Here is a 20,597-nt window from a genome sequence, read left to right as displayed (position 1 = left end):
TGACGGCCATTAGGTCTACGTGCAGGACGCAGTCACAGTGTCAAGGACCATGCTCTAGATTTATCTCTAAAGGCATCTGGAGTAATGTTTGCACAAGTGGGGACTTTATTAGGGTAAACATTGACTTCAATCTTGTAAATATGACGAAGAAATATGTTCAAAAGGAGTTTCGAGGATATGTATATAAAGGACGCAGCTGCGGCAAGATAAACACTATCAAGAATGGCATGCTGGAAGTTCAATGGCTACTGACTTACAGCGCTGATATCACCCAAAGAAGCGTGCAGTGGGAGTGCTATCAGTCTCAGACAATTGTAGGGCCCGATTTAAAAAGGTTTTCTCAAACATAAGGTCTATGTAGGTGTGAACATTGTCAATTTATGAGTGTGAATTCCACGTATTTCACTGCATCGTGAGTAGTAGAATCTTGCATTCTTAAGGTGCACTTACGCATGCGGAAATAGCTCCTGAGGGCGAACTTGCCACATTCACAAGTGTGAGCATAGGCGCGGGTTGTGTATGGCTCTGTTAGGCATCCTTGATATGTAAGAGAACACCTGAACCTGAAAGCTTGCTGCTACTGACAGGCATTTTGTAGGCAGCTTCTATTTCTGTTAAAGCACACATTTGTATTCCTGTCAAAGGCAGCAGTAACTGCATTGCTGGGTTGGGAATGGGGAAGGAGCGTACCATTTAAAAAAAAAAAAAGTGAAGGTAAAGAAGATTCTTCATCGAGAAAAATAATTTTCTTGAGCTATGAAAACAAAGGAAGTTGTGCTAATTCATGTTTGTGTCAGATTTACACAAATACTGAATTTACCACCTGGTAGAATTTATACTTTGTTATATAATGTACATTGTTGTACTAAAGAAAGAAATCTAAAAATATGACAGATTTCCAAAAGCTCCTCTGGAATAATTTGGAAACGTTAGAAGGTGGACATTTGACCCAAACATAGCAGTAAACCTAAGGGAGTAAAAGTATAACTTTTTAATCTTCGGTTTTGTGAATCAGGCCCTAGGTGAATAGACAGGGGATCAGCAAAGTAGCAGGTGTATTACAGATACTCCTGAATCTCGGTGAATCCATGAAAGTAAAATGCGGCAAGCAGTGGCTTCAAGACAAAGCCAACCACCAGGCAGAAGCTATTAACAACCAAATAGCACCCAATATTATATTGTATTAGAATGAAAAATGTAACTTAGATGTGGGATAAGTTACTTTTGTAGTTGGCAAAAACAGATTCTGCATTACAGAATCAGGATTTGCATACGTTTCCAACTGCAAGTGTCATTTATGACTACATAAAATCTATAGGTATTGTGGACTGTCGGCAACTGAAACTTTAGGGGTACAGGTTTGAAACATGAATGTTGCCTGGGGTGGGCCATGTTGGTAGCCATGGGGACTCGGATATACACTCAAAAATGTGTTACTTTTCAAGTATACTGCCTGTTCTCAGTGGCCTTTGCCATCCTGTTTGCAGGTCAATCGAAACAGTTCGTAAAATCCTGTGAGTTAAGTATACAAATGGATTGGAAAAGATCCACTAACCCCTTTTCTGGGAGTGTAAGGCAAGAGATTTCCCAACCTCGAAATAAAATATTTGTCACTGAATGGGAAAAAGAAGTTGCAAGGAACCAGAAACCAGCAATCCAGTAAACGGGCACAAGTGAGGCCCTGGATTTAATTTGACAGAGAAATTAAAATTTCTTGCTAAACCAGTTTTAATTGCTATTGACTCCAAACGACAGAGATTAATAAAGCGTTAACAGAGGCCGTTAACAAGAAGGCCTCACAAAAGTGTGATAAAACCCAACACTAAATGAGTCAAAGTGGTTTACACACTAGTTTGTTGCTTCAAAAATCAGTCTGGACAATATGAATACGTCAGGGAAAATACAGATACAGCACAAGTAAGGTCTACTCAGACAGGTGAGGAAATGATAAATCAATTACCTATACAACTTAAATCCTGTACTGCAAATTCAAGCTGACTTCCGCCATGTTGAACATCTGATGCCACTCAAGTGAGAGATGGACTAAACATATATATTGACGTCAGTATCGAGAATACATAACACCATGGAACTGGAATTCCAATATTTAGAGCCAGCTTTCCCACATGAAGCCACACCTTACATTTTACCAACCCTTAAATGTACTCGATTTATAAAAAAAACATCTTGTAGATGATTTCTTCAAATGTGTAAGCTGAACATTCCTCAAAACTGTAAAATTACTTTTAAGCTTGGAGAAACTCCTTACCCTAAACCCCTAACTAATTTTGAAACAGTTCCCTCTCCTTTCTGTTGAACATCGGAGAGCAAATCTGTCACTTTTTTAGGGTGGAATTGTTTCTGGCAAAATGTTGTGAAAAAACACCAACTCACAAGTGCTTCTGCTGCGCACCTAAGTTCTATTTAGGAGCACAAATTGCTTTGTGAATTGGGTCCTGACGTCGTAGTAAGTTCAACAACTCACAGGAAATGCTTTGTCAATCAGGCCATTGCATCACACCAAATAGGCCCTTGTTCATAGGGAGCTGGAAGTAGTTACGATACTTTCTGCACCAAGCAAATACCGTTACCGAGATGGCAATATTTACGTGGTGCAATAAATCCCTCCTACTCTGAGTTTCTTTTTCAGATAAATGAGGAATTGCATTTGGAATTTGTGGTTTCTGCCCCGAATTCCGCATGTATTGGAATTTACTGCACATTTCTCGCCTGCTAGATGTTGCCAGGTTTGACTTACTGAAATGTATCCGGGTGAAATGGCAAGGGGCGTGGTCTTTACTGCACTAATCTGATTACGAGCCCTGTGCAAACAGAAGATTACACAGAGATCAGAATCATTCGAGCAAAAAGCAGGGAAGCTGTTCCATTTAGTGGCTCTCTTGCATGTGTTTTACCTCAGGGGACAGAGGGGCGCTTCAACTACTGCTCGCTCCTTTCACGCCCTTGCAGTAGGAGCGTCTAGCGAAAAAACAGAAAAAACAATGTCACTAGGGCAGGTTTTGAAGATCTAGTGCTTTTGATAACGGCAGCAGTGATCAGTTGCAGATGTTATGTTCTGTACTTGGAGGAAATTATAGCCTGGTCCATTTTTAAACGCAACAAGGCGTTCATTTGAAGTCTGAACCCACCTAAGCAGTCTCATGTTACTTGACAGAATTTCTTTTCAGATCATACGTATAATTTAATCATTTCGAGGGTTGCTTCTGATGTGCAACCACCCTTCATGGACAGCACTTCAAAGAGACCACCATTTTAGGTCGGTCCTCTGTGGACCAAACAATTTACTGCGTAGCAGGCTCCTCAACGGCTATAATAGGAGCCATGGACGGGGTGAACTTGCCACATTTGAACCGTCGTCCAAGTCCTGCAGATGTAGAAGAACAAACAGCTTGGCTTGTAGAGTAAGGTTGGCATAGACGGCAAGGGTGTACTTATTTCATTATGGAGGCCCCATCTCGAGGCCCGAACTCTGAATCTGCCTCCATCTCTTCCAGTCCTCAACTAAAAATAAGGCGCTCATGGCCCGCTCTAAAACCTCAGAAGGAAAAAATGAAGCACTGCTGAAATACACATCATGGAAGCGAACTGTCTTGAATCAACATTACCACAGTATGCATCCCTGCCCGCGGTTCCCCTCAATTCCTGAGCTATGCGACTCATCTAAATCACTTGCACAAACGCATTTTGTGGCCATTTTAAAGTAATTAGCTGTGGGGAGTTTGCACACACCTACTCGATATGTTTATTCATGGAAATGGGGAGCTTCACCAGCCATTTCGTGCAAGGAGGAGAAATAGGTGGAGTTGGCATTGCAAGAGTACGGCATAGGTGCTTCCTCATCGCTGCTGTGCCATCCATGCCCCACAACCTGACCTTCACACTGTCCAAGGTTGTGTAAGGAGACATTCATTTTCTTATGGAGTGAGCACATTTTTATACAGAGATGTTTTAAGGCATGGGCAAAGTTGGCAATTGTCCAGGGCTCCCTACTTCCCAGAGGCACCATCGGAAAATGAACTTTCTCTCTAGCTCACTTTTGTGTATTGAATTCAATATTATTAGGCAACACAGGACCTGAATTGGTAATGCATGGGTAACAAAATTCAAAGCTGTTCCAAACAGAGGCCCCCAAATATTTTTCCCCGGGGCCCCCAAAATCTTTAAGAAGACACTGGCAAGATACATGCATGTCAGCTAAGTGTTGTTTACCACAATATCAAGTTACAAACGTTGTCCATCCAGAATACTGCTTGTAGAGTACTGACTACCACTATATTGTGAAGGTGAGTATCAATAACTAAATATAGGTTTACTATCCTTAAATCCACATCTATGTATCTTGATGATATGTATGTCAAGGAACATATAATGTGGACATTAATTGTGCTGTTTTCCATAGCGACTTATTGGGTATCAGGGTGCTTTACACAAGATCAGTTTTCTTTTCAAGCAATTTACATGCAGACAAATTCAAAGTAAAAAGGGTAACTTACTTCTACTTATTGTTAGAATTAATTATGCAAATATGATGCCTTCAGGAGAGTCACACCTAGAGAAGTGGGACACGATATAAGATGGTAGCCTCCTCACTTAACCCATCAGGTTCCCATTAGCATAACTACTGATGCACGAGTGATCATCTTCTCCAGGTAAGAAGGTCCAACAACCAGCAGGCCCTTCAGTGTGAGGGAGGCAATGCACTGCACCACATGCAGCTCTGGCAGCAGACTCACCTTGGATGAGCAACTTCCACTCAGCTCCATGAACTCCCTGAGCTGGCCATCGACCCACTGTGGTCACTGTCTGGCTGGCCAGGGAACTTCTTCCCACCATCCACCGGCTGATGTTGAAGGCATGTAGCCTGCAGCAGCACTTCACAGTGTTGCCATCTTTCATCAACCAGTGAATCAGCTTCAAGGCGCTAAGATACCAAGGATCAAGGGGCTGGTAAGCAGGGACACTTTCATGCCAACCCTGCCTTGCTCACCATATTTTTCTCGCTCTCACACACACACACATATAGATTTAACACATGCAGACACATACCAATAAGGATGCGGATCACACTCGCAAAGTAATGTGCTCCAAAGCTACTGGGGGCGTACTTTTCATATGGCAACCATACTTAATATCCCTTGACCTAAGCCTAGATGATGGTCAATGACTGAAGCTGATATCCAGCTACTGCAAGATGGACATTTTTCTATTCTAAGAGACAATGTGCCACAGAAGGTCGATAGCAAACTCGCTCCATGAATTCTGTTTTTTGTCTTTCCAGTTTCCGCAAAAAAACAACAGCTTTTCATGTCGCAGGGGAGTGAGAAATGAAAGGAATAGTCGGATGGAAAGTGTACAAGCTAAGAAATTCAATATCCAGGTAGGAAATCCAGGTGGCAGGAAACAGCTGGCAAACGTGAATCCCAATCACAGTGTGGGAAAGAGAGTTAAAGAGACGTCCTCTCAAAAGCATGTGCGCTAAAGTGAGCTTGTAATGTCAGGAAAACAGGAAACTTGTGATGGCATTCCATGGCTGGCCTCGATTAAAGGCACATAGCTTTGGGACAGCCGAACTGCAGACTTCGAGGCACACCTGTCGGCCAGCAGGGATGCTCATGGCACAAGCCAGTATTCAGTCGAAGAGCTCGCTTCAGTAACAACTGGAAAATCATATCCCGACGAAAATCATGAAAGAAAAACGGCTACAAAAGAATGGAATACTGTATTGCACATGCTTTCAGGCCACTTAACGTAACGTTTTCACTGGTGTAAATGCAGCAATTACTTTTTAGGTAGTTTTTGTTGCTTGCGTAACAGGGATTTGACATTAAATACACATGTTTCTCTATCATGATATGCATCAAGCCCACAGCAGACAAAGCACAACACTGCTTTTTGCTGCTGCAAAATAACATTTTCATTATGATTTTTTTTATTGTGCAACAAGCATTTGCGCCATACTGCACTGATGCAAACTTTACGTAACAAAACCCCTTGGTATCTATAACACGTCCGTTTTACTGCGCCTAGAAGTCTAACGATGAATTCAGCACCAGGCACATATCTCACGTGCATGGGTAATAATGCTTTTGGAGTCTCATGTCGAGGTCCCCAGTAACCCCCACTTCAGTAACTCAGCACCCCGGAGTTACAAATACGAAGGGCATTGGTATCTCTGTATTGGTAACTGTAGGGCGTAGAGGAACCTTCAAATGGGGTCCTCCCCGAGCTCAGCTCTCTAACTAACCATTGAAGAGGAAATGTGTAGGTGGTCATCTGTGCTTGGAGACTAAGACATACTGTATAAGAGGAGGGGGATGTTTCTTCCCAAATACCACTCAATATGTTAGCTTGAATACCAGTAGACACACACTTTCATTTTGATAAATGAGTGCTACGATCATTTTAAGTAAGTGAGAAAAAATGACTTGCTAGTCTAGGCCTAGATTGCCCAAGATTCATGCAACGGAATACAGAAATCTGCAGTGCTGAGTTGCACAATTGACAAATAATTGTGCATACTCGTGCATCGGTACTGATACCGTCCGTCAGGTGAGCAAGTAGTGTGTTGCATTGTTCTGTTCTCTAGGCACACCCTTCAGTACATACCTCTATGCACAGACAATCACATACGAGTAAATAAAATAATATGTGAACATTTGTGAAAATGACACATTGGTTGGTGCTAGGTTTCTATACACAGCCAGGTAAGCTAATTTGCTTGTCTTTTATTGGTAAGGGTATGCTTGGACTCCTAGGGGTGCTGAGCTGTTCCTGGGCATTTTTGCCCACTATACATATATCACCAGGTGCTTAGGACTACATGATGCGATGCGGTTCCAGCTCTGGGCTCGCATCAACTTCCAACATAAAATACATCCTTTTACATGCAAAAGCTGATTGGCACCACCTTAGTGTGCAATGCACCCCCTGGTGTTGCATGAGCGCCAGTGCTAACGCTTGATAAATATGGACTGTTATCCATCGTAAGGCGCTACTGAATTTAAAGAATAATAAGGGATAAAGGAATATTCACTCATACTCCTGTCAGTTGCCATGATTTTCCATTAAGAAATCATAAAAGGGAACTCCGACCATGAGCTTTCATCTAGGTTTCTGCATCTCAGACAAACTGCCTCTCCCTGGTCTCTCCCACTAATTAAACACAAAAATGCCCTGCAAAGTGCAACAGTTAGTGCATTTTCAGGACGCCGAGAGAGTCTTAACCTCGCCCAACCCTCTCCAGTTTCATCGGATTGCATCTGAACAAGTTTCTCCACACTTGCATATATGTTTTTCTGTTGATAAAAATAAGGATAAATACACAAAACCACGAAACTAACAATTGTGGATTTTCTGCTGTGGACAATCCGAAGGAGAACGTTCACAGGAGTAGGAATATACTGCAAATCTCCAAACGTACTCCTGTGGAATACTCTATGCAAAACGTAAGTAGAAAACGTATGTGGAAATCCATATTTTGTATAATCCCACTCGACAGAATCTTTTGTGAATTTGCTAAATTTCATAATCACATGTTTTTTAGTAGGAGAGGGGTCAGCAGCCAGGATCAGCCAAAACTGAAAAAACATGTGGAAAAGTTTGGACCCCCCAAAGAACATACCTTCACACCCAGCTCCTCTTTTGTGGCTTAGTCTATTCCATAATTGTGAGATCGCTGAAGATCCTTCATGGGACCATCAGCCCACAAAATGGGACATCTTGTAGTATTGAGTTCGGGCAACCAGGACATATTTTTCCTGCAAAGCATAGAAAGGCTGGAAAAACGAAGACTGGTTCTTACATACAGGAATTAAACTCCCTGCATGTTGGCACCATTTGTTTTTTGTATAGAGAAAATAAACTCAAACCCAGCTTTGGGAATTCATTTTCATTTTCTCAATCAAAAAACGTTGCTGAGCAGGTGCTTTAAACATGAAACCCAAACAGCAAAGCAGTGCTGTGAAGGGGCGGTCATGGCCCTGGATCACTTCACAGCACAGAGATACATACCCACAAGGCGTGGCCGGGATCTCTCAGTAGGGCAGATGGTCTTCCGCCAGAGTGGAGGTCGCAGACCATCTGCCAGAGTCTAAATGACCCCAGAGTCTGTTGAAGTCACAGCACCCTCTTGACACTGACTCACAGTGCAGCAATTCAGGCACATATTTATACTTTTTTTGCGCCGCATTTGCACCGCTTTTTGACACAAAAACGGCGCAAATTTACAAAATACAATTGTATTTTGTAAGTTTGCGCCGTTTTTGCGTCGAAAAGCGGCACTAAAAACGTATAAACATGGGCCTCAAAGTTTCTGGAACACGTAAACAATAAAGGCTAGAGCAGTGGAGGCTCCTCTGCTTGGGAGAAGGAGAGTCAACCCCCCCCCGCTAGCAGCAACGCTACAAATCCCTTAGGTCACACCTTTAAAAAGTAAAGGCTAAGCTATTGGCTTTCTTAATGTTTGTTTGTAAACTGGAATGAAATGTGTCTATGAGACAAAAACGGTCCAAATGCGGAAAGAGGCATAATGATGTCTATTTTCACGTGGGTATTCAGAAAGGAAAGGATTTACAAAATTCTGCCAAGTGCATGCTCAAGCATCATGATGTCATGATGCAACAGCAGACATTGTAACTTTTTTTGTAAATTTAATTTACTGTTCCAAGATGGTCAATAGCTATTTTCAACCTGTAAATTACAAAATAGAAAGCATGGAGCACAAAAATAAAGAAACACCTGTTTCAATAGCTATGTGTGGCTGACAGGGCCACCGAAAATAAACTTTTAAGCAGAAAAACAAGCATTGGCAAAGCCAAGAGGTCCTGCCCATGCAAGGGCTATTGGCAATGTGTTTTAGCCTTGTTGTACACTAGTGTGGCTGCTGCTAAGCATGGATATAATTTAGTGGCATAAAGGAGAGTTGCTTACAGTGTAGTAATGTGGAATGGAGTGTTGTAGAGCAAAGAGTCGTAGAGTGGATTAGAATGGCAGAGAGTGGAGTGTCATGGAGTGGAGTGTTATGGAGTGGATTGTTGTAAAATGGAGTTGTGTAGAGTGGAGGAGGGCAGAGTGGAATAAAGTGCTGTGGAGTGGAGTGGCATAACGTGGAGGAGAGCCGTAGAGAGTAGTGGAATGGCACAGACTGACACTGAGTGGAGCAACATGTCGTAAAGTGGAATGGAGTACAGTGGAGTAGTGTGTCGCACAGTGGAGTAGAGGATCATAGAGAGGAGGGCTTAGAGTGGAGTAATGTGAAGTGCAGAGGCGTAGAGTGGATTAATCATGCTGTGGTAGCACACTGCCAAGAACAGACAACACATTTTCAATTGAAATGACAATTATATTTGGACATACAGTTTTACAGATAAAACTGTACAACACACAAACGGTAATGTGTTGAAATGGCATAACCTAGTGTACTGATTTGTTTTGATCATATTAAAATATTCTTTTCCACCACACTTCCGAATTACTAAAAAGTGCTTCATTTGTGTTTTCCTAATCCTGATATATTCTGAAATACTTGTACAATTCATTGACAGACATTCTAATTTTTTTGTGTGTTTGAAAAAAAACCTTTCCTTTCCGAGCACCCAGTAAGATTGTCAAATAAATTCTCTCACTCTGAAGTCAGAGAAAGAAAAGTAAACACAAAATTCTCTCGGCAGACAGAACCTGACATTTGACCTCTATGTTTTGAACACACACCAAATGTGACAAGATAAGACCTAAATGTAAAGGCCAGTTTACAGAAAGTAAGGAGTCATGGAAGCATACAAGGGGTGGTGGTGAACAAGCTTTGCTCTGCGTGAGGGACCAAGAAATGCTAGACAGCCTAAAACATATAAAGCCAGCAAACAGAAAGCCAGAACATGTGAGGTACAAACCACAAAGCCAGTGGTAAACAAAAGATTAAATGCATTTCCAGGGAAGCTTTCAGAATGCCCACAAGAAGTCTTTTCACAACCCGGCAGCTATGCTATCTGGTAGACTTCAGCCTAGTACAAAGTGGAAAGGGGAAGAGCTGGGAAACAATGGTGAGTAACTGCGGACAGGGAAGAAAAACAACAGAGGAACACGTAACGTCTGTCACCACCATGCAGGAAATGGTGGGGGAACAAACGCATCATAAGAGTGGAGCCCCGCCCCCCTCGCGCCCCCATTTGCCGCTCCCTCCCGCCTCCCGCCTCCCAGCTGCTCCTCCCTCCCCCCTCCCTTCTTAATGGCTGGCGCTGCGCGTCGCGAGTGAGCGACCTCTGACCTGTTTCAGGTCCTGAGCTCGCCCCCCACGACCGCAGCACCAACCTGCTGCCTCTTGCCTCTGTCCCCTGACCACGCTGCTGTTTGCGTGTTCGAGGCACTCCTCCACCCGCAGGCATCCTCCTGCGCCTCATCCCTGGGGTCTAGTGGGCTCTGACTAGCTTCACTTGACCCGTGTGCCGCTTTCCGCCGTCCCGTAAGTTGTTTTTCGTTTTTTTCGCTTTTTCCAGCGCCTCGCCGCCGGCGCTTCTGCCCCCTTTGTGCCCCCCTGATTGCTGTCTCCCCGATCGTGTATTGTGCCATTATTGTATTTCTGATTGTTTTTTCTCTTTTGTAACTGCTTGTAGTTTTGCTCGTTCTCAGTGTTTTTTGCCCCTTGTGCGCTCCCCGTTCCCTGCCGCTGCCTCCCTGCGGCCCGCCCCCCTCGCGCCCCCATTTGCCGCTCCCTCCCGCCTCCCGCCTCCCAGCTGCTCCTCCCTCCCCCCTCCCTTCTTAATGGCTGGTGCTGCGCGTCGCGAGTGAGCGACCTCTGACCTGTTTCAGGTCCTGAGCTCGACCCCCACGACCGCAGCACCAACCTGCTGCCTCCTGCCTCCTGCCTCTGTCCCCTGACCACGCTGCTGTTTGCGTGTTCGAGGCCCTCCTCCACCCGCAGGCATCCTCCTGCGCCTCATCCCTGGGGTCTAGTGGGCTCTGACTAGCTTCACTTGACCCGTGTGCCGCTTTCCGCCGTCCCGTAAGTTGTTTTTAGTGTTTTTCGCTTTTTCCAGCGCCTCGCCGCCGGCGCTTCTGCCCCCTTTGTGCCCCCCTGATTGCTGTCTCCCCGATCGTGTATTGTGCCATTATTGTATTTCTGATTGTTTTTTCTCTTTTGTAACTGCTTGTAGTTTTGCTCGTTCTCAGTGTTTTTTGCCCCTTGTGCGTTCCCCGTTCCCTGCCGCTGCCTCCCTGCGGCCCCGCCCCCCTCGCGCCCCCATTTGCCGCTCCCTCCCGCCTCCCAGCTGCTCCTCCCTCCCCCCTCCCTTCTTAATGGCTGGCGCTGCGCGTCGCGAGTGAGCGACCTCTGACCTGTTTCAGGTCCTGAGCTCGCCCCCCACGACCGCAGCACCAACCTGCTGCCTCCTGCCTCTGTCCCCTGACCACGCTGCTGTTTGCGTGTTCGAGGCCCTCCTCCACCCGCAGGCATCCTCCTGCGCCTCATCCCTGGGGTCTAGTGGGCTCTGACTAGCTTCACTTGACCCGTGTGCCGCTTTCCGCCGTCCCGTAAGTTGTTTTTCGTTTTTTTCGCTTTTTCCAGCGCCTCGCCGCCGGCGCTTCTGCCCCCTTTGTGCCCCCCTGATTGCTGTCTCCCCGATCGTGTATTGTGCCATTATTGTATTTCTGATTGTTTTTTCTCTTTTGTAACTGCTTGTAGTTTTGCTCGTTCTCAGTGTTTTTTGCCCCTTGTGCGCTCCCCGTTCCCTGCCGCTGCCTCCCTGCGGCCCCGCCCCCCTCGCACCCCCATTTGCCGCTCCCTCCCGCCTCCCGCCTCCCAGCTGCTCCTCCCTCCCTCCCCCTCCCTTCTTAATGGCTGGCGCTGCGCGTCGCGAGTGAGCGACCTCTGACCTGTTTCAGGTCCTGAGCTCGCCCCCCACGACCGCAGCACCAACCTGCTGCCTCCTGCCTCTGTCCCCTGACCACGCTGCTGTTTGCGTGTTCGAGGCCCTCCTCCACCCGCAGGCATCCTCCTGCGCCTCATCCCTGGGGTCTAGTGGGCTCTGACTAGCTTCACTTGACCCGTGTGCCGCTTTCTGCCGTCCCGTAAGTTGTTTTTCGTTTTTTTCACTTTTTCCAGCGCCTCGCCGCCGGCGCTTCTGCCCCCTTTGTGCCCCCCTGATTGCTGTCTCCCCGATCGTGTATTGTGCCATTATTGTATTTCTGATTGTTTTTTCTCTTTTGTAACTGCTTGTAGTTTTGCTTGTTCTCAGTGTTTTTTGCCCCTTGTGCGCTCCCCGTTCCCTGCCGCTGCCTCCCTGCGGCCCGCCCCCCTCGCGCCCCCATTTGCCGCTCCCTCCCGCCTCCCAGCTGCTCCTCCCTCCCCCCTCCCTTCTTAATGGCTGGCGCTGCGCGTCGCGAGTGAGCGACCTCTGACCTGTTTCAGGTCCTGAGCTCGCCCCCCACGACCGCAGCACCAACCTGCTGCCTCCTGCCTCTGTCCCCTGACCACGCTGCTGTTTGCGTGTTCGAGGCCCTCCTCCACCCGCAGGCACCCTCCTGCGCCTCATCCCTGGGGTCTAGTGGGCTCTGACTAGCTTCACTTGACCCGTGTGCCGCTTTCCGCCATCCCGTAAGTTGTTTTTCGTTTTTTTCGCTTTTTCCAGCGCCTCGCCGCCGGCGCTTCTGCCCCCTTTGTGCCTCCCTGATTGCTGTCTCCCCGATCGTGTATTGTGCCATTATTGTATTTCTGATTGTTTTTTCTCTTTTGTAACTGCTTGTAGTTTTGCTCGTTCTCAGTGTTTTTTGCCCCTTGTGCGCTCCCCGTTCCCTGCCGCTGCCTCCCTGCGGCCCCGCCCCCCTCACGCCCCATTTGCCGCTCCCTCCCACCTCCCAGCTGCTCCTCCCTCCCCCCTCCCTTCTTAATGGCTGGCGCTGCGCGTCGTGAGTGAGCGACCTCTGACCTGTTTCAGGTCCTGAGCTCGCCCCCCACGACCGCAGCACCAACCTGCTGCCTCCTGCCTCTGTCCCCTGACCACGCTGCTGTTTGCGTGTTCGAGGCCCTCCTCCACCCGCAGGCATCCTCCTGCGCCTCATCCCTGGGGTCTAGTGGGCTCTGACTAGCTTCACTTGACCCGTGTGCCGCTTTCCGCCGTCCCGGAAGTTGTTTTTCGTTTTTTTCGCTTTTTCCAGCGCCTCGCCGCCGGCGCTTCTGCCCCCTTTGTGCCCCCCTGATTGCTGTCTCCCCGATCGTGTATTGTGCCATTATTGTATTTCTGATTGTTTTTTCTCTTTTGTAACTGCTTGTAGTTTTGCTCGTTCTCAGTGTTTTTTGCCCCTTGTGCGCTCCCCGTTCCCTGCCGCTGCCTCCCTGCGGCCCCGCCCCCCTCGCGCCCCCATTTGCCGCTCCCTCCCGCCTCCCGCCTCCCAGCTGCTCCTCCCTCCCCCCTCCCCCCTCCCCCCTCCCCTCCCTTCTTAATGGCTGGCACTGCGCGTCCGCGCCGCTGGCGCGCCGGAGGCGCACCAGAGGCAAGCCCGTCTGCGCCCGTCCGCGCCTGGACCGCGCCCAGCGCCACACCCCCTGGCCCTCGCGCCCCCCGCATCCGCTACTCGATCAACGAACTCCGCGCCTTCAACCCCGGCCCCTCCACTGAATGCTACCGGGCATCCCCGAAGCTCACTAAAGGACCTTTTTCCTGCCGTACCTGCAACTTCACCTGCATCAGAACGACCAATCCAACTACGAAAACATTCAACCCCAACCACCTGAACTGCATCCTCATCAACACCCGCTCCGCACGAAAACACGCCATCGAGCTCTGGGATTTGCTCGACACCACTGCTCCTGACGTGGCTTTCCTGACCGAAACCTGGTGGAACGACTCCTCGTCTCCGGACATCGCCATCGCCATACCGGACGGATACAAAATCACCAGAAGAGATCGAACCAACGGAATCGGCGGCGGAATAGCCATCGCTCACAAAGCTACCCTCAAAATCCACACCCACTCGGACGACACCCTCAGGACAGCCGAACACCTCCACTTCCAGATCCACACGGACCCCAACACGACCCTCAGAGGAACCCTCATTTACCGCCCTCCAGGACCAAGAGCCCCTTTCAACGACACCATCGCCGACCTTGCAAGCACCCACGCCCTCGCTTCCCCGGATTACATCCTCCTGGGAGACCTGAACTACCACCTGGATAATGCCAACGACGTCAACATCGCGTCACTGACCTCCAACCTCCTCAACCTCGGTCTCCGCCAGCTAGTCAACACGCCTACCCACATCGCCGGACACACCCTTGACCCCCTCTTCACCTCAAGCAACCACATTTCCTTCAGCCACACCTCCGAACTCCACTGGACCGACCATCACTGTGTCCATTTCACCTATAAGAAAACCACAGAGCAACACCGCATCCAGCTACCTCCCCACCGCCGCTGGGGCAAAGTCACCCAAGAACAACTGACCAGCACCCTCATCAACAACCTTCCACCCGACGCAATCGACCCGAGCACAGCCGCCATCAACCTCCATCAATGGATCCTCGACTGCGCCAACACCCTTGCCCCTCTCAAGAAACCCACCACCATCCATGGAAAGAAAAAACCAGCCTGGTTCACAGACGATCTCACCACCTCCAAAAGCAACTGCCAGAAGCTCAAAAAGAAATGGATCCAAGAACGCACACCCGACAACCTCGCCGCCCTCAAAAACGCCAACCGCGAACACCACCAACGGATCCGCACCGCCAAGCGCGCCCACTTCACCGAACGCATCAACAACAACGCCCACGACTGCAAAGAACTCTTCGGCATCGTGAAGGAACTCTCCAATCCGAAAGCCAACTCCAACGACATCCTGCCCTCCCAGAAACTCTGCGACGACCTCTCCACCTTCTTCCACCAGAAAATCGCTTCCATCCACGACAGCTTCACCACCGGTCCACCGCCAGACCCCACCCCCGACGTCTCCTCCCGCGACTGCCGCCTCACCGCCTGGACCCACGTGGACGAGGCAGAAACCATAACAACCATGAACACCATCCACTCAGGCTCCCCCACGGACCCCTGCCCCCATCATGTTTTCAACTCAGCCAACGCCACCATCGCCCCCGAACTCCGCAAGATCATCAACCTCTCCTTCACTTCTGCCACCTTCCCGGACAGCTGGAAACACGCAGAAATCCAACCCCTCCTCAAAATACCCAAGGCTGACCCCAACGACCTCAAAAACTTCCGTCCGATCTCTCTCCTCCCTTTTCCAGCGAAAGTCATCGAGAAGATCGCCAACACTCAGCTCACCCACTTCCTCGAAGACAATTCCATCCTGGACCCCTCACAATCCGGATTCAGACGAAACCACAGCACTGAGACTGCCCTCCTCGCCGCCACAGATGACATCAGACATCAAATGGACAACAGCGAAACCTCAGCCCTCATCCTCCTCGACCTATCAGCCGCCTTTGACACCGTCTGCCACCGCACCCTACTGACCCGCCTCCAGGAAGCCGGCATCCAAGATAAAGCCCTCCACTGGATCTCATCCTTCCTCTCCGACAGAACGCAGAGAGTCCGTCTCTCCCCTTTCCGCTCCAAAGCCACCAACCTCATCTGCGGCGTCCCCCAAGGATCCTCCCTCAGCCCTACGTTGTTCAACGTCTACATGGCCCCCCTCGCTCAACTGGCCCGCCAACATCATCTCAGCATCATCTCCTACGCCGACGATACCCAGCTCGTCCTCTCCCTGACCAAAGACCCGCTCACCGCCAAAACAAACCTCCACGAGGGACTAAAATCCATCGCCGATTGGATGAACAACAGCCGCCTGAAACTCAACTCCGACAAGACGGAAGTCCTCATCCTCGGACACACTCCCTCGGCCTGGGACGACTCATGGTGGCCCTCCGTCCTCGGACCCCCACCCACCCCTGCCAGCCACGCAAGAAACCTCGGCTTCATCCTGGACTCCGCCCTCACCATGTCCAAACAGGTCAGCGCCGTCTCCTCCTCCTGTTTCAACACCCTTCGAATGCTCCGCAGAATCTTCAAATGGATTCCAACAAAAACCAGAAAGACGGTGACCCAGGCCCTCGTCAGCAGCAGACTTGACTACGGCAACGCACTCTACACAGGCATCCCAACCAAAGACATCAAACGACTCCAACGTATCCAAAATGCCTCCGCCCGACTGATCCTCAACATACCCCGCCGAAGCCACATCTCCCCCCACCTAAAGGAACTCCACTGGCTCCCGGTAGACAAGAGGATCACCTTTAAACTCCTGACCCACGCACACAAGGCACTCCGCAACACCGGACCCTCCTACCTCAACACCAGATTTAACTTCTACACTCCAACGCGTCAACTCCGATCCGCCAACCTCGCCCTCGCCATCGTACCCCGAATCCAGCGCAAGACATCCGGCGGCAGATCCTTCTCCTTCCTCGCCGCCAAGACCTGGAACTCTCTCCCCACATCTCTCCGCCAGACCCAGGACCTCCTCGCATTCAGAAGGCTTCTCAAGACCTGGCTCTTCGACCACTAAATCAGCAGCGCTCCCCCCCCCCCCCCCCCTCAGCGCCTCGAAACCCTGACGGGTACATAGCGCGCTTTATAAATTTTATGATTGATTGATTGATTGATTGAGAACGGTTGGTGATCAATGGTCAAGGGGAGCAAAGTCAATCAGTAGGGTGTGGGTAACAATAGGCAACAACGGAGTGGGAGGGAGTCCCATTGCAAAGGAGTAATGTGTGGGGGCAAAAAGCAACAGAAGAGTGGGGAAATGTGACCGAGCAAAGAAGAAAGTGGGAGAAGCAGCCTGCACTGCAGAAAGAGGAGGGCAAAATGTAACACAAAATAAGCACATAACGGAAACAAAAGTAAAACATATGCACTGCCACGGAGCGCAGAAAGAAATAGAAAAAATATTTTGTTGGTTGTAAGACAAAGCAATCTTTATGTAGTTCAAATGTTTTATTTATATGTATTAATTCCTCTTTACCTTTTTAAAAAGTTGTGCTTTTGGCAAAACAGCTGAACGACCACACATTTGAAATTAAATACAATATATACATACATTTTAACAATCATTTGCAGCCTTTTACTACAATTGTATATATTTATGGTTATGTAGTTCATTTTTGTTGGACGTAGAAATTGTACCTACTTTGGTGAGATCAACAAATGTCAATTTACTACGCATTTTTGCTAGTTCAGATAGTCTAGAAAATGTGGCTCTTCTTTATTACTCCACTTTGTGTAGCCCACCTCCAAGTGTATAGTGCAGATTAGGACCTCAGGTGTGTGCATTAGGTGTGGCAGCAGGCTTTAGGAACCCATCTTCAGTCTGCATGCAGCCTGCTCCCTTTCTGCATTTAACATGTTTGGACTCCTACTGGTGGCTGGCCCTGAGAGACACCAACTAGACCCATGTCTGTGAAGGACACTTGGACAGGAAGAAAGGAGCACTGGGATAGGGAAACATAGAACGTGGGACAGGAAACAGACACTTAGAACAGGCGACGTGGTCACTTGATAGGTAGGCAGAGTTGCAGGGACAGGCAGATATTTGGTCACGGAGACATGGACAATTGGACAGGGAGACATCAGCTTAGGGACAGTGCGATGGCAAAAAATGCTGATACCTAGAAGAGGCTCAAGCAACGCATCAGGGAGACTCAAACACTGGGGAAGAAAAATACAGATACAGGCCCATAGAAGCACAGACACAGGAATGAAGACGCCAACCCTGAAATAGGGAAGCATGACAGTTCAACGGAGAGCAAGAAACTGTTGGACAGGAAAAATGGACTGTGGAAGGCATGGGTGCGTCATTGATACGGTGACCAATGGACAATGGAAGAGAAAGGCTGAGAAAAAAAATCATGCACAGAGGCCCAGTGTTACTGGACATGGAGACATACGCTTGAAAATGGAAACATACACATTAGAAAATGTGATAAGAACATTTGGACAGGGAGGTAGGACACAAAACAGGGAGAGACCCGGAATAGAAAAGAGGGACTCTGCTGCAAGGAGCCTGGGGAACTTGGACATGGAGACATGGCTACAGAGACATGGAGATATGTGTCCTGGAACAGGGAGACATGGGCAGTGGGGTAGGGAGACTATACTTGTCGACACCCTCATCAGCAAACAAACAAAACCCAGGTAGCCTCTATCAGCAAGACATCTAGGCATTAGCAGACATTTTACTTTACAAATATAACTTAACCACATATGATCCACATGGTAAGGGCACCGGACAAACTCTTTTCTGATGTTCTCCCATCAGAGACTTCGAAAAAACTACAACTAACGTGCATGGGAATTGTGAGCTCTGAATTACGCAGAGTGAAGTGAAGTATCAGGAAGTCCCTTTAGGTATGACTTCCTGCGCCTGAACGCTCAGGCTTCCCTTTAATGGATACACGGATGCGTATTTATGTAATATAACAGGTTCCAGTCACATTTGTCCCAGTCCAGTCCAGTGGTATTGGGGCTGCAAAATAATCGGTCTACAAATCAAAATATCGAAAATCAGAATAAAAAATACATTCCTAATTAACTCATGGAAACTCTTTCAACTTGGAGGTGAAGTTCGGTAAATATAGTTCATTAGTGCGTTGGGTTACATCAACTACTGGTGTCATCAGAGCTGGGATGGGGCCTAAAATGCAGAGCTGGAGTATTTTGTACAAACAGCTCCTTATTCTACTCATCTAAAACATTGGTTCCCAACCTGCGGTCTAGGGACCCCTGGGGGGTCTGCGAAGCCTACTCAGGGGTACGGGACTGCTTAGAAAATTAAATAATATTAACAAATTAGGTCATCAGATTTCAGTAATGGCTCTGTGAGGGGTCCACCGATGGCAATAATGATTCAGTGGAGGCCCCTGGGTTCCAGTAATGATGAGGGGGGAGGGTCCACAGAAGTCAAAAGGTTGGAAACTGCTGATCTAAAACATGGAGTATGTAGGACACTCTGCGGGTGTTTCACAGTGGGATTTTCCCCTTAAGCGCATTTTCAAAAACTTTACTAATAGCTATCTTTTTAGTTGTAGAATGACATAGTACTGAGGAGTAATATTGCTCTCCAGCAGCATAATTGGCAAACAATGTTTGCTGCGACTAGGATATATCTAGTTTGCAAAGTAAGGCTCGGAGTCTAATGTAGGAACACCAGCAGGGTAGGAGAAAACATTGAGAAGTAGTGTGAGAATAATAGTTTAGGAAAAGTACCGTACCTTAGGATCCACATTGATAATCTTTCGGTCCCGTTTGTTTTTGAAAAGTAAACCTGAAGCATTTTCTGCGATCACTTGATAGTTTGGGCTTGGGTTAGAAGTAGACACATGAGTTTCCCAGTTGTAAAAGCTGTAGAGTAAGCAGTAACACAAATAATTTAGGACAGAAAACAAATTAGAGACTAATGCCAATAGGTTTACATACAAAGGGCCTTAAAACACAATTTTTAAAAAGAGGAACTGAGATCAAAACAAGACAAATGATAGAGCAAAATGTATGAGAGAGGATCTCACAATAAAGTCCGCTCACAAAGGGCATCTTACTAAAAAGAGAAGCAAACCTAAGTGGTTGCTCGCTTACATAGACTTGAAGGCCTCAACAACTGATTGCGATGGAATAATGTGTCTTAATATATTATTTTTGAAGAAACAACAATAAAACAAGTATCCTTAGTTACAATCACTCAAATCATCATCATTGTCATCAATGGAATCAGCATCATCATCAATCATCATTATAATATTAATAGGAGTGATACACATTAGCAGATAATAATATATATACTTGCAGATAATAATATATATGGCAAAGAAGTATTCATAACGAATGAAAAGAGAATCTAAAGCAAAGACTCATTAACATACAATAAGGTTATCCAAAAAAGTACAACAATCTTTAACAACACAAAATGCACATTAGTGTCATTTGTAGAATTGTACATATTGTAATTGTGCTGAAGAGTTCCATCCTACTGCAGATGGATGCCATATGTTCTATTAGTAGATAACATTTGTCATGTTGCGCATTAAATAATGTTGTACCCTATAAGTGATAAAGATGCTCGAACTTGAAAAGCGTATATGGCAGGGTGGGAGTTAAGGTTAAGTGAGCATGCTGATGTGTGAGCTAAGGGTGGCCTAACTTTTTATTTTTAAACAATTCGAAGTTGGCAAACTGAACTCCTCGTTAACATTACATTTTTCAGGGTTTTATGTGTTTTTTCGATATTCGTCTCTTTTATTATATGTGCCCCGCACCTTGTATTGCCAAGAGAGGGGAAAGGGGCATTATTCCCACCCATGCTTCGTCTAACAGCAGGGGGGGGGAATGTTGCCCTGTTGCCGACCTACCACACCCACGCATATTTGAAGGGTGGGGCGTGGTATAGCTTTCACTATTTAGTCTAGGTTGGGGTGTGTATCTTCTCACCCTCTGCCTTGCTCAAGGGTGGGGGTGGCATGTTTTCCACCTTCCCTTCTGCCCAAGGGTCAGGGTACTTTCTAATTGGAGCATTTTTCCTTGTCACCTCACCTTGCCCAAGAGTAAGGGTTGATTTTATTACACACACTTGGCTTGCCCAAG

At 47.6% G+C, this 20,597-nt stretch overlaps 1 protein-coding gene across 1 annotated transcript in view; it reads right to left on the bottom strand.

Moving 5' to 3' along the window:
* Positions 1-20,597, bottom strand: part of CFAP299 (cilia and flagella associated protein 299) — a 1,354,103-nt gene that overhangs the window by 18,695 nt on the left and 1,314,811 nt on the right. The window contains exon 5 of the mRNA XM_069233754.1: positions 19,235-19,364. Coding sequence (XP_069089855.1) covers positions 19,235-19,364 — 130 coding nt within the window. The remainder of the gene's footprint in view (positions 1-19,234; positions 19,365-20,597) is intronic.

The sequence above is a fragment of the Pleurodeles waltl genome, chromosome 1_2, assembly GCF_031143425.1.
Source record: "Pleurodeles waltl isolate 20211129_DDA chromosome 1_2, aPleWal1.hap1.20221129, whole genome shotgun sequence".
NCBI classification, from domain to species: Eukaryota; Metazoa; Chordata; class Amphibia; order Caudata; family Salamandridae; genus Pleurodeles; species Pleurodeles waltl.
This window is presented reverse-complemented; position numbering and strand designations above follow the sequence as displayed.